At 38.6% G+C, this 14,735-nt stretch overlaps 1 protein-coding gene across 5 annotated transcripts; it reads left to right on the forward strand.

Moving 5' to 3' along the window:
* Positions 1 to 64: 64 nt before the first annotated feature.
* Positions 65 to 13,846, forward strand: LOC138062116 (membrane cofactor protein-like). Of its 5 annotated transcripts, XR_011136148.1 has the most exons (13): positions 65 to 253; positions 1,191 to 1,382; positions 2,435 to 2,537; positions 3,291 to 3,376; positions 3,791 to 3,997; positions 4,609 to 4,791; positions 5,755 to 5,937; positions 6,541 to 6,732; positions 7,066 to 7,092; positions 7,872 to 7,938; positions 9,816 to 9,921; positions 11,884 to 12,770; positions 13,035 to 13,846. XR_011136148.1 is itself a non-coding variant. In XM_068918304.1 (12 exons), the coding sequence occupies exons 1-11, from the start codon at positions 175 to 177 to the stop codon at positions 9,904 to 9,906; spliced, it is 1,410 nt and encodes a 469-aa protein (XP_068774405.1). In that variant the 5' UTR covers positions 65 to 174; the 3' UTR covers positions 9,907 to 9,921; positions 11,884 to 13,846. The 5 variants fall into 5 exon arrangements, 3 of the variants coding, with proteins under 3 accessions (XP_068774405.1, XP_068774406.1, XP_068774408.1); XR_011136149.1 differs by lacking the exon at positions 9,816 to 9,921; XM_068918304.1 differs by having other exon boundaries at positions 11,884 to 13,846.
* Positions 13,847 to 14,735: the final 889 nt, after the last annotated feature.

Here is a 14,735-nt window from a genome sequence, read left to right on the forward strand (position 1 = left end):
CCCCGCGCGGAAACAGCCGCCTTTCCCGCCGCAGCAGGAAGCGGCGCCCGCCCGCCCGCCGGCCGAGAAACAAAGGGCCGCGCACGGCGCATGCGCGGGGCGCGGCGCAGGCGCCCTCGGAGCTGCCTGAGGGGGCAGAGCTGAGCGGGCTCGGCCGTCGCCGTCGTCATCGCCATGGGGTCTCGGCGGGGCCGCGGGCCGGCGTTGCTGCTCCTGCTCCTGGCGGCGGCGCTGGGCGAAGCGTCGGCCAACGGTGAGCAGCGGGGCGAGCCGGGGTGGCGCTTCCGGGGGCTGAGGGGGGGAGAGGGCCGCGGGCTTCCCGGGGGGCCGCCGCCGCCGCCACGGGCGGAGGGACGGACAGCCCGGGCGGCAAAAAAAACCAAAACCAAACAAAAGCAGGGTGCTCTTTCTGCCCCTGAGTTTTTGGGTTTTATTTTTTGGAAAGGCTGAGGCGAAGTTAGGTCTGCGCAGCTAGCCCTAAATTGCTGTTACGGTTTGGTAAGTCTCCAGGTTACCATGTAAACATGAATCGAAAAGGAAACGAATGCGTCGTGGCGAAGAGGTGGTTGCTGTGAATCCGCCGTGGTCTCCACCACAGCCTGGCACAGGCTGGCAGGACCCAGCCTCGGGCTCTGGGCTGCAGGGTCTTAAACATACGTTTGTCTGAGGCCTCCGTGGCAGCGGCGCGTCCTCGCGTTAAACGGTGTGTCAAAACGTTCCTCGTCTGCGCCCGCGGACCTCCGTGGGGCTGTGTACCTGGCTTTAAACTGCGCCTTACCGTCTCCTCTGGCCCTTGCTGGCCAGGCCGAGGTTGGCCTTTTGCCTTAGGAAGGGAAATTAACACGCTCCCCCCCCCCCCCCCCCCGGCAGTGATATAAATAAGCATTTTAGTGTATACAATGAATTAAGTAGTAATTAACTGCAGGAAGAAGGCAAACAGACAACGTGGACTGAAAGGAAATGCGCTGTCTAGGCAGGATGCCAAAACATGTGTTAGGGTTGGGTGTTACATATAACTATAAGTTGAAAAAAACTAAAAATGATAAAAATAGCTCTAGCTATTAGCATCACTTTTTGGACATATCGTTAAAATTTATTGGCCTAACCTAGCTTTCGTGTCATTATGCTTCACCTTGTGTCTTTTGTTGATAAAGTTATATATTGCTTTTTCCTTCCTCTTATTCTAATAGGCACATGTGAACCTCCAGAAAGACTTTATTATGCAGAGCTCAAAGACGACTTCAAGGCAACGAAGAGCTTTCCTGTGGGAGCCAATGTGTCGTATGACTGCCGTCCAGGGTACATGAGTATCCCTGGAATGTCATCAACTCTTGTTTGTGGGTCAGACTCACGGTGGTCACAAACAGAGCAGTTCTGTACGGGTAATGCATGCATGCGCTCTTTTTCTTTTTCCTGTTATTAATTGACGGTTTCAGTTATTTCTGGGCTACAACTGATAGTCTCCAGTAATTTATATGGGGAAAAAACTTAGGAAATGCTGTTGCTCTAGTTTTTTTCCATATGCGTGGTGATTTTATTCAATATGCTAATATTCAGGCCCAGGTCTAAAAAAAAAAAATTAAAATAAGTTTAAAAAAAACTGAAAAAGCTTTCAGCTGAAAAGCTAAAACTTTATGATCTTGGCGCTAGTGAAAAAGTTTGCATTGCTTCAGTATAATGAAGATTTCATTGGTACCTAATGAATCTTCAGTAATTAACCGACCAAAACCAAGACAGAGTTGTAGCTTAATGAAAGCAGTAGATGTTTTCTGTTTTTCTTTTAACTACCTCCTGTGCAGGCTGAGGTGCTAGGTGAAGTACTAAATGCGAAGGAACGTGTTGGGGATGTGTGTGTACATGTATATTTAAAAAAAAAAAAAAAAAGATGACTCAGTAACCAACACACTTTGGAAAAGTAAAACTATTCAAATTATGGCAGTGTCTCATATGGACGTACTATTGGGGTGTGGGTGGAACGTCTGACGAAAGTGTTTTAGTTTAGGGGCAAATACTGCTGGAAGGAGAAAGTGACGGTTTAGGACATAATACTGCCTTTATGGTGAATGGTACTGGTTAAATTCCGAGAGATCAATAAGCATGATATGATTTCAAACTATTTAGTCTGTAAGGAGCGTGTAACTGGTATAGTGGACTCTTAAGTAGAAAATTAAATCTTCATAGTTAATATAAGAGACAGTAAATGTAACTGTTAGACTATCAGTATGTCATCAAATCTTTTAGGTAGTCATCGCTGCAAAATAATGAAGGTATCTTTTGAATGTTCTTTTGATTGTTTGCAGACCGCTCCTCCAAACAGAAGACCTCTTTGGCAGATTTGTGATTTGAAGGCTGACTTTAAGGGCAGTTGATGCCAAAGACTTAGTCTTTGTATGTAATTACAAAAGATGTAAGGTTGTTTTTGTTTTTTCCCCAGAGAGAAAATGTAGACATCCAGGAGACTTAGAACATGGTTCTGTTCATGTGGAAGATCTTGATCTTAAATTTGGTTCAAGGATTACTTTTTCTTGTCAAGAGGGGTAAGGATTACTTTTTCTTGTCAAGAGGGGTAAGGATTACTTTTTCTTGTCAAGAGGGGTAAGGATTTTGTTGAAGTGAATAATTATTCTTTCTTTTTTCTGTTTAGACCAGATTTGAACCAAATCTAAATTTTTTTACGCAGATTCCATTTCCATTCTGACTTGAAATATCTCCTGAGTTCTACCTGGAGCAAATTAAACCACAGCAAAACCTGAACTAGTTCCCTAGTTTAACTTCCTGTTAGCGTCAACCAAGGCTTAAGTTTTTCAGTAGGATTCTGTAGAGAGAAACCTGTAGTGTTCTCTCTAATGACTTTTTATTTTTTTTAAATGCTCCTTTGGGAGGGGGAATGACTGTATCCATTATACTTGATTATTGTATTGAATAATAGCTCACTGTCCCTCTCCTATAACAAATGAAGTCAAAAGTGCTAACCTCTTGCCAGGTTTTATTCCCCTTCCTTTTAGCAGCTTAGTTGCTTAGTAACTTCAAGGCATCAGTATTAGTGGGTACACATTTTAAAACCACAAGACCTCTATCCGTTTCTTTAATGACTTCTCATTTGCTCTTCTTTTGTTTTCAAAGTTGAGATTGTTAACAAAATCTTTTAAGATACCATTCTCATTACAGCAGAAAACTTGGTATGTCCCCATTTTGGTAGAAGAGAATTATGTAAAGAAAGTTTCTAGCCACTTGTTGGAGTAATAAGTGATTTCTTAAGTTCCACCTCTTTAAAATTTTCATCTGTCTAGATTCAGATTGCGTGGAACTAATGAAGTTACCTGTGTAATTGAAGGTAAAGGTGTTGGCTGGAGTGAAGGTCTTCCTTTCTGTGAACGTGAGTAAATATGTTTAAGTTTATATTCAGATGATGGTAGCTCATTAAAAACAGCTGTACAGACTGTGCAGTGAAATGAATTTGCCAGTGTAAGAAACAGTGATGAAACAGGACTGATTTTTAATTTGAACTACTGGACATGTGTATCTGAAGAGTGACTACTGATAAATTTCAGTCATTGTGATAATTAGTGCATGTTGGTTAATGTCAAAGTCATCTTGAAATTGGGACGCTCTGTTGTAAATGACCACAGTTAACTCTTAGTTGTAACTGTAGCTTGTTTTAGAAATGGCTTTATGCCAGATTTTAAATGAAATTACTTGAAAATCAGGAGTTTGGTTTTTTTTTATCCTTCTGAAGTAAGTTAAAGTAACAGTAAAACTCTGTCGATTAATTTATTTGATTTATTTCTAGAAATTCCTTGTGAGCCACCTCCAAAAATAGCCAATGGGAGATACAGTGAAGTGGACAGCTATGTTTATCAAACAACAGTGATCTATAAGTGTGATGATGTACCAAAAGGCATGGATCGCTTCTCACTAATTGGCGCGGATTCTATTTTCTGCACATATGATGCAGACCAAAATGGAATTTGGAGTGGACCACCTCCACAATGTAGAGGTTGTTAGGTTTTTTTAAATATATTTTCTTTATTGTAGCCTGTGAGACGCAAAAACTTGAATGTCTCCGTGTCTTTCCTAGAGCCGGGGTGGGTGTGAAATGGACTTCCCTATAGAAAAGAAAGAACGTATCTTCTGCTGCTGTTAGTTGATATAGCTCCAGTGGTAATCTGATCAACTGCATTATGGCTATCGATCGTTTCACAAAACGTGACTGACAAAACTTAAATTTAAAATGTAAGCATGCGGTTGGTAGAAGTGACAAGAACGAAGTGAAGGAACTGGGAGACCGTAAAGCCTGAGTAGTTGAAGGAAAAAAATATGAAAGAGCAAGAACGTGTGAGTTCCGTTATGGATAGTGAAAAGAGAAGGAAGAGTTTTTCTCAGCAAAGCTACTATGTGAGTGCAGAAATAAGTGCAAAGCCCGGGAAGCATAAAGCCTGTGCTTTTGCAGATGAAAAATCTTTAACTTTCTTCTAAAGCCCTTCCAAAACTGTTTGAGTAATTAGATTAGAAAAAACTATCTTACAAGGAGTAAGAGGATGCAATGTCTAATATAATCATACTGTTAACAAATATTTCAAAGCTACATATTTTTCTTACCTGTTTCAGTGGTCAAATGTGATAACCCAGAAGTTCAAAATGGAAAAAAACTAGCTGGATTTGGGCCTTCCTATAGCTATCGGGATTCAGTTACGTTTGAGTGTAATCCAGGCTATTTCATGGTTGGAAATGAAACAGTTACCTGTCGCGAAGATAGCACCTGGCATCCCCCAAAACCAGCCTGTAAAAAAAGTAAGTCTTTAAATAGGAATCTGGCTTTTCTTTTTGTATGTTGAGAATGTTGTAAATCTATCTAAAACTTAAAATTATTACACTGTAGTTTGAAATCCAAAGGTAAAAAAATTGTCTGCAGGTGAGACTCTGTGTCAGTTTTTTTCAGTGTTATGGTGACTCTTACTATAAGAGTTTACAGGTGAGAATGAATTGAGTTACGGACGTGCACGTAGCAGTTGGGTCATGGGCGTGCTGTGATGTTACTGCATTGTAATAGTATCGCGCTGTTTGTTCTAGTGATTTCGTACAGAAATACAAGAGAAAAGATGAGTATTGTTGAATTTTGATAGAAAGGACTAAGATTATGCACAATGAGGAAATCTATAGTGTTCTCCTAGAGCACTCTAAAATGTTGAAGTTCTGTATCAATTCACTCTTACCCACGCCTGTTTTCCAGGCATCTTGTATGGTGTGCGGTAGGCTTTTAGAGGCTGACCAGGCAAACTGTTAAGTCAGGACTAATTTGCAGGACTGGGGACATTGCAATAGACTTTTTGTAACCCCTTTATGCCAGAGGGAGAGGGAGTACTGTTGTAGAGAACAGTGAGAGAATGTCTTACGTGTGCTCTCTAATAATGAGGTCCTGAGAACGAGAACATTCCTGCGAAGAGTATGTTTGAGTGTTTTATAACGAATGAGTCTGATAAGGTACCTGGAAATGATTCTAGAGCTTACAAGAATTAGTAACTAATAGATACAGATTTCTTAGCTACTGCGTCAAGATACCTTAAGGAACACCTGCAGTGGAGAGTCTTTTAGTAGTCTTCTCAAGTAAACCTTTATACTTAGATTTGTGGTATAGATATGCTAGAATTCTAGCAGTTCAGATAAGCTAATCTATTTTCTCGTACAAAAGTTGAGTGACTTAATGTTATAAAACATTAAAACGTTATTCCTCTGCTCACTTTTGAAAATACATAGTTACTGAAGATGTATGTGGTGCACCAAAGATCAGAAATGGAAAAATAATTCCACTGAAATCTGACTATGCAAAAGGAGAATCTGTTCAGGTAAAATGCAGTGCTCACTGCGCTTTTCCTGATGGTGCTGGAGAGATGACGATAACATGTGAAGGACGTGATACGTGGAGTTCATTGCAAAACTGTGAGTAAAAATCATAATAAATCATGGGCAGAATGATGAGTTCCAAATGTCTGATGTAGTAATGTGCAGTGCCTGAAAGTTGGAGGCCTGTCAGCATGCCTAGATAGGAAGAATCAGATTCTGCTAACAGGCTGAGAGTGTTTTCGGGTAGGATTTGAGCAACTGAGATGAATTTTGGGCATAGTTGGAGTCTTTTTAAGTCTTAGATTTGTTTACAAAAAGTGATAAAATTCAAAAGGCAGTGTGAAACACTGTTCTGGAAGTGTTCTGAAGATTCTTCCTCTGACGATGACAGACCTTACATTAACCACAGTTTGCACTATGTGAGCACTAGTTATGGCATAAATGGAAAGATTATCGTTACTTTGCTGCAGCTGTTTGTTCTGATGAAGTTGAGATGTGTATTTTTGTTACGTCTGTTGATGGACGCGTTTCACACATTATCTGCAGCCTCTAGGAAGCAGGAAACCTTTTGATATCAAGTGTCTTCAAGATTGACTAAGCTTCTTATACTTAACAAATGTGGGGGGTTTTTGATGGCAAACTCTTCAATCTGCTTCATGTACCAGTGCTATATTTGGACTTTATTCCTCTTTTTTCCAGGTGAGCTTATAGTTTTTGGTTCCACTCTGGACATTAGTCATGGTAGAGTAATTGCTGGATTAAAATCGTCATATTCTGTAGGGGATAGTATTACAATTGAATGTTATGCAGGCTACACATTACATGGTGAAGCTAAAATTCAGTATGTTGGAGCAAACAGATGGATGCCTGAAGTACCAACTTGCCAGTTAAGTAAGTATGAACTGCAAACATTTCCGTTAGAATAAAAAATGCATGTAATGGAAGATTTACTTCTTGGGGACATGCTTTTGTATTTAGGAGAAGTCATTTAATGCAAACTTCTCTTTATTTTGACATGAGGAAAAATGGATTTTGGTAAAATCCATTTAAGAACAGGAATATTGTAAGCTCTGATAGATATTATGGTAGGAACTGGTCTGCTATAAGGCTTGCATTGACAAAAGTGCTTGATCTATTTGAAATAACCTCAAGCATATATTTAGATAATATGTTTGAATAAGAAGCACGTGTTCCACTTGTGATACTAATTCACTCTGTTTTTAGGTGCATATATTATCGTCATCATCTGTGGTAAGTATCCTATAAAACTTGAGCAAGATACGATTTGAACTATATTTTTTACTTGGAATTGATGTTGACTGGTTTTGGTCATTGCCTGTGACTACGCTAATGTGTAACATGATTTTGAAGGTTTGTGGTGTGTGTGTTGTTTTTTTTTTTTTTAAATGCTTGTCTAAACCTGCATGTTTCAAGAAAAGATTGCTTAGCAATTATGAATCAATTTCATGTAAAATGAGTTTTCTGTCATGTGTGATGCGTCAGATTTCAAAGGTAGCATTCCACAACTTTGCTGATTTTGTAAACTCTGCAGAGCATGAAGTATACAAGGAGAGTGCTGTGGGTTTACTAAAGCTCTGAATAGATAAATAACTGGGCCTAGTCAACAAGTTGCTTCCTCTATCTTCCAGCTTTGCGCTTGTTATCCAGTTTTTTAAGAAAGCTTTTATGAATGTAGTACTCTACCACCACGTCCTTATAAACACATTCTAAAAATTGTTGTTAGGATGTTATGACATCTATTTTAATGTTTTTAAGCTGGCTGGGTTTTGCCATCTTGGTGATCACTGTATTTGAACTGAAGTACCTTGAGGAGTCTTGGGTAAAGCATCGGAGATATCATTGTGAAATAAGCCATGCATATTTTAAGTGTTGGAAGGGGAGGGTGCTGTGTAGGACTGACAGAAGGGTGAAGACATTGCTGGTTTGCTGTTTTCTGAGACTTTTTTGTGAGCTAGTGGTGATCTTTATCATTCTAAGGCCCCTCCCTTTTTTTTTTATTCTTCCTAAAGCAATTGTGGCAATTCTGGTGTTGCTGGCAGCCTTCTGGATCTATAAGCTATTGTTTTCACCAAAAGGGTGAGTAAACCTCTTTTTTTTTTTTTTTTTCTTTTGCGAATTTCTGCATGACTCTGCAAGAGCAGTGCTAACGAGTATGCAAATTTCTTGAGCCTTACCTGCCTTTTCTTTTTAAAATGCTCCACAATTATATGTGAGTTTATCACAGCAGCTGACGGAAAGCTAAAGTGCCTAACAGTATATTTAACCTTTTTTTTTTATCTGTTATTCAGATAAACTGCTAATTAAAGCTTGTGCTAATTTCAAGGAAAACAACGTCCTTAGGCTTACGCTTGACATGGGTGTACTTACTGTGAAAGAAATGTCTGTGTCTGCTCTAAAATGTTCCAGTTCCTGTCTTAAAAGCAGTGTAGTATTGGCTTCTATGAGCTTCATCTGTTTTGTTTTGCTGCCTGAATAGTATCTGGAATCACTAGGGAAAGTCTCCATAGGTTTTAAGAGCCAGGGTGATTTAAGTGAACTGGAAGCCTTGGGAGTGAAGTGAGGGGTTTCCTCTCTTCTCCATAAGATGCACCAACAGCAGTGGAGGGGGTGACTGAAGAACTAGTATATTCCAATTTTGTACCAGAAAGAACTTGAATAAAATCATACGGGTGTAGCTACAGGGAAAACGAGAAATCTTGGCCTAAAGCAATGCTACTGCACTATTCAAAAACACAGGTAGTCAGCTTTGCTAGTAGAATGTGTAATCTGTGGATCCACTTCTTTTTTTTTTTTTTTTTTCCTCCTGCAGCAGCAATGATTGGTGACCCTGTGTTAAAGACTGGTAAAGCCAGCTGTAAGATATTAACTGCATAAGTAGCAGCATTCTTTTGTTTTTAATGAAACATAAAGGGCCATTCAAACTTTATCTTCAAAATAACTGGTTGTAAGGTATACCTCCTTATGGATAGGGGAGAAGATTTAAATGGCTCTTTTTTGTGCATTGCTTCTTGCAGTGATGTATGTCTTTAAATTCTTGGGGGAAAAAAATGCTTTTGTTGGAGAAAGAGTTTGTAACAGACAAAATGCTCAAAACAGAGCAAGTTAGCTGGTACATCTAGAATGTTATGATGTGGAGAGGTGTGCATCTTGTCAAAACTGTTTAAATTCCAGGAGATTTGGTCAAAAGATGTCTGGGGTGTGTGAGACAGTGGAAGAGATGCTTTCAGTAGAGCAAACCAGAGAGGAATTACTACTACAGTTATATTTGCACTGCAGTGCACACAGTACCACTTGGGAGAATCCTGAAGCTAGCTTAGATCCATTAAAGTTTTAGTCTTAGTAACCTCCATACAGGTAGGCACTATAGTATCATTTCAAGGGTCAAAGTGGCCCTGTAAGCAGAGTGTCTGTGGCTTTATACCTCTGTGCTGCTAAGTAATGCAATGCATTTGCTTTTCATCTGTGGCTTGGATAATCTGCAACCTGGATAGCCTGAGCATCACTATTTGGGAGTTGATAGTAGTGTGGCAATGCTTTCTGCCTTCATTTGGGGAGAGAGCTCTCAGTGTGGAGAGGAAGTGAGGTATAAAACAATAGCACCAAAAATTAAAGAAGGTCGTATTCCTGAAAAATTTACTGTATGAAAAGTCTTGTTGCACCCAATGCTTTCCTTAAGCTTGCTAGGAATATCCGAAATTAAATTGGACTTTCAGACAAGGAAAAAATTTTAATCTCCTTTTATTAAGGCCTAAATCTCACCATTCAGTGTTCTTGGATTCCTGAATTACCTGAGCCTTTACAAACCATTGTGCTACCAGTACCTCATACTGACTGGGTTGTAGTCTTTGCATTACAGCAAAAATCTTTCTTTGCCCGCTCTCTTTTCTTTTGTGTTTAATCTACCTGTTTTAAAGGATATTCAGTTAGACCTTTTTCCCCCTTCTGCTGTTCAGCTCGTATACAGTTGATGAAAGTTGCAAGGAAACATGTATTTTAAAAACTAATGTATCATCTGAGACAGAAGACTCTGCACAAATGAGTTAATTGAATCTTTAAAAGGTATATGCATTCCACTTAATTTGGACTTTTGCAATGATGCCTAAGTATCTTTTTTTTTTTTTTTTTAATGGTGTACTCAGAATTTCAGGGGAAGTATGGAATCCAGCTAGCTGTGAACAGTGGTTTCCTGTAGAAAAGGTTATAATAAGTATGCCTCTTCTTCCCTGTACATTTATTCTAGGAGAACAGGGTATGTTACCTCTACCTGAAGAATTGTCATTCAGTACCCTGAATGATAGCTTTGAGTGACTGCATATCACAAATCTTAGCTTTGAGCTGCCTTTAAAGAATGAGTAACTTTTTATTGTAGGGTACAAAGCATGTACTTATTCAGTAGGATGTTGCCTGTGTCTCAGTAATGCTCCGCAGTTCAGCAACAGACTGCAGTGTGGGATGGAATCCAATGGTGTGTTGCTTTTGCTAACTAATGATGCTTTTTCCTGCAACCAGAACACTACTGCAGCTGGAAACTACTTTTGCCCCAGCATGCAGATACTAGCATTATAATGGTAGCGTGCATCCCTTTACGTGAAACTTGATTATATGTCTTTCAGAATTTCTGATTCATTTTCAACTTCCTAAGAAAAATAAATGAAGGTGCAAACAAGATCTCTTAAACTTCTGTATACAAAGCTGATTTGTTTTTCAAATTCAGAGTGCTATAATCCTAAAAAGGGCCAAAATATAGTTGCTTGTTTAGAATTATTTTCCTCTCCTATATTTTTAGTTGCTGCTTAGTCCAGGAGTCAGATGCATTTGACAGCAGTTACGATTGCTCCTATACTTCTGTCGAGTCCAAATTAGCTCTTTAAAAAAATCTGACTCTTCAGACCTTGTTACAGCAGCACAGATCTATGTGCTTAATTTGATTGTACTTTGTCAGAATTTTGTCATTACTGCATTAATGGTCCGAGTTTGTACCACAATTGTTTCCCTAAGAGAGTGCCTTTGTGTTGCTTCTTTTCTATTGCACAAATTCTCTTATTCTGAATTAAGGCAAAGGTCTTTAAAAGCATAGGCTTGATTTTTATTTTAAGATCAAGTGACCTTTCTGTATTCTTGCTAAGTTTGAGATGGCATATATAAAACTTCAGCCTGGAGTCTCTTCAAAATAATATATGGACTAGGAAATATGTTTTTTTTGTCTCTGAAGTAAGATATTTCTAATGGAGATAAGGCTATCTAACCCTGAAAACTAATCTTATTTTTGGAGAGCTGGAAGGGGAGGGGGGAAGAATCAAGAATTCTTATTTGCAGTCTTCCCTTTTGCACATGACAGTGATAAGAGAAATTAGTGTGACATAGCCACAGTTGGTATGTGTACACACTACAGACTCCTGAATTCTGTCTTATGGTACCTGGGAACTCCTTAGAGACCTTGCGTAATAATGCAGAAGTGCTTCTCCCCCCCCCAAAAAAAAAACATAATTCAGGAGTAAGTGATTGCTATTTTCAAATTCAGGACTTTGAAAATATATGGTGTAAGTAGTCATGAATGTAACTAAAAATTTGAATCCTCATATGTTTAAATATTGTAAATTTACTCTTAGTGCACTACAAAGTCAAAAGTCTCACAAACTAATATTCAGCTTCTGGTTATACAATATGTACTAAAAATGACTGTTTAAAAAAATCGTTAAATGCTCACGACATAGTTTCCAGATTAGTTAGGAATCTTGTTCGGTTTCTGGTAATGCTCTGGCACAGTCTGATCATCACTTGAAATGATCCATTTGGATCAAATGCTGTTCTAGTCCTTGGGTCTCTTTTTAGCAGTCTAGTCGATGAAACTGAAACAAAAGTCTCATGAGCGTAACAGTTGCTTACTAAAGAGGACAAATAACGATGTAGTTTCATGACTAACTGTTGATTTAATGATAAAGCTAAGGATATGCTTTCAGAATAAATGTAAAAATTATTTAAATGTAAAATATCTGATTTGACTTGTTTTTTTATTTGTAGGAAACATGACAGCACTCCATGTACTGCCAAATATACAAGCTGTAAAGCATGAATGACCTTTTCTGGGGGTGGGAGGGAATTTGAATTGAATGTGCCTATCAGAAATGAGAAATGATTGCACTCGTGTTGAATTTTTGTAGATGAATACCTTGTACTTCTGGTGTTGAAAGTGTTGTTACGGTATGTTCTGTAGTAGGGATTGACTATAGTAGGAAATTGTTAATAGGATTAAAAAGTCAGAATATGTATCTGTGCTTTTCTTTATGGGCCACTGCTATTGTCTTTTGTGTGTGAAATTGCCTTTAAAAAGACGCTTATCTGTAGCATGCGGGAGTATGTCTGTGTTGGCCGGAGTACTAGAAGTATCACTGTCGTAGTACCAGCTGCTGCTTGCTGCCTTACTGAAGACTATCCAATATTAGCTCTGCTCATTAAATTCTTAATGTGCTTCTAGTTTGCTTTTGCAATTGAGGCAGTATAAATGACGATACATGTTGTATTCTGAAATGTTTTAATTATTTATTTGCTTAAAAGATTGGTGCCTTTTAAGGCTACATCTATTCGAAATTTCACAGTTCAGGTCTCATATACACTACCTCTTTGTCTGCCAAAGTTTGCTTCTATATATCTAATGAATTAAACTGTGCCTTTGAATCAGAGTTCTGTAGTTTCTCCATTGCCTTTAAGAAGGAAGAAAGCCATATATATTCCTAGCTTTTTGGTATGATCCCAGAAAGGCTACAGTGGACGTGCTGGAATAGAAAATGGAAGGCTTCCACAGCAAAGGTGTCCCCTGCCTTCAGATTTGTTGGCCTATTGACAGAAAGCACTTGACTAAAAGAAGTGCTGAGGAATCCATGGTAGCTGCCTTCTGTAGGGAGCACAATGTGAGTTCCTTAGGATGCTTGATTTTTATTTAGCATTGCTATCAGTTTCAGGGATAATTTTGCTGCTTGTTAGGGTAGAAGGGTTGCTGTATGGATCTAGCTTCCTTGCTTTTTTTCTTAAAATCTTATATTCACATATAGCACTTCAAATCTTTGTATGCAGACCACTATGCAAGTGGAAATCTGTAATGCAGGATAGTATGGATGTCTGTTGAGAAACATGAGCCTTTTCCTGCCTGACTCCTGGCTCTCTTTGTCTCAAAGGAAGACTCAACCAACTTAGTTGCAAGAGCGAAGGAGTGGGTATGCTGGTGGTGTCGGAAGAGGTGGTCTCTCTTTAGATGGCTGGTTGCGTTAAGAAACGGTCACTTTGTCAAGATGGTGACTCCAGGAGCTCCCATCACAGAACTTGCCGTGAATTAAGACTCGGACTTGCATTGATAGCTGTTAATTTAAATGCGTAAGTGTAACTTTTAACGTGATTATCTAAACTGAAAACTGAATTAGGGCAGTTTTTGGCTTAGTGACTATCTGATGAGTTTGCTATCAAAAAACAGAGGCAACTTTAAAAAACCACTTTTCTCAGAAGATCAAATGGCCTCACTTCAGATGACTGAGGCAGCATTTAAACTATTCTTGCTTGTCTGTGGTGGATTGGCACTTGTTCTCCAGTGTTGTGAACAGATTGTTTTAACAATGTAAGACTATTTGGGGTTTTATAGGGCTCTTTGGGACAATCCCAACAGTTGTATTGTTAGAGTTCATAATGGTCTCTGGGTATGAAAAAGGATTTTGGCTAAACAGAGCGACTTGTTGTTCAGTGCCTCTTGAGCAGATGATGTATAGTTTGATAATGGTTTATTATTTGTAAATATTGTGATTAATATATTGGAATTGTGTGTGTTGGTCATTAGCTAGCTTGATTGTGTATGGCATCTTCAAATGTTTTTGAATACGCTGAAATGCACTTAACGCTGAAGTGAAAAGACCTTGTAAAAGTTGGGCTTATTTTTCAATTTTTGATGTAAAGCCTAGTGTTTTGTAATATTATAAATAAAAATATTATTTAGCAGTAAGTGTTTGTCTTTTATTCATCCTGTGGTAAACAGATCTTTTTCATTGTTCTTAAAGATGTGCGCTTTTCACGCATCAAACTCGCATTAGATGGAAACTGTTGAGGTCAAAGTTTGAACTTTGTGCACAAAACTATTAAATGAATACTTGGATGCGTAGCGTAGAGAATGTGTATCAATATGCTGAGCAGTCTCTTGTCTTTGGTTTCCTTTTGGAAAAGCAGAGGATTTTGCAGAGTTTCCAAAACCTTACAATGTTCACACCTGAAAAATTTGATAAAAACTTAACGGAAACGAGAGCAGCTGTTTTGATGTAACACTAAATCAAGAGCAGTGGTAACTAGTCAGTAGCCCACAGAATGTCTGGCACCTTTGTCTCTTGAGTGACAGATGTCATCCTGTTTTTAAGTAAAATGTAAATAAAATGTGATCTCTTTATTTATTTATTTATTGCGCCAAGTTCACATTCAAGACCTACTTTGGTTTCTTTGCAAAGAAATGCGTGGAGTCCGCTCTGTAAACAGAGTGGAGCCTTTTAGAGGATGGAATAGAAAAATGACTTAGTATGCTGCATTTTTAATTTGTGGTTGTGATACTCAGATTAGTACGTATACATTGCAAATGATAGTATGTAGATTATATACCTTTAGAAATTGTTAACTGTTTTGGGATTGCAGTGAGCCTAGGATAGGATAGGCTGCTACTAGGTAGTTTGACTTAGGCACTACAAATTACTTTGTCCTAGTTGTAATGAATTCTGCGCCGTTTTTCTAAAACTCAGTCCAACATGAATTATTTCATTTTAGAATCTGGAACTGATGATACTGAGTCATGTTGCACATTGAACACATGTACTTTGTGCTAATAAAAAGGCTGGATGTAATAAAAATGC

Source organism: Struthio camelus, chromosome 24 (assembly GCF_040807025.1).
Source record: "Struthio camelus isolate bStrCam1 chromosome 24, bStrCam1.hap1, whole genome shotgun sequence".
Classification (NCBI taxonomy): domain Eukaryota; kingdom Metazoa; phylum Chordata; class Aves; order Struthioniformes; family Struthionidae; genus Struthio; species Struthio camelus.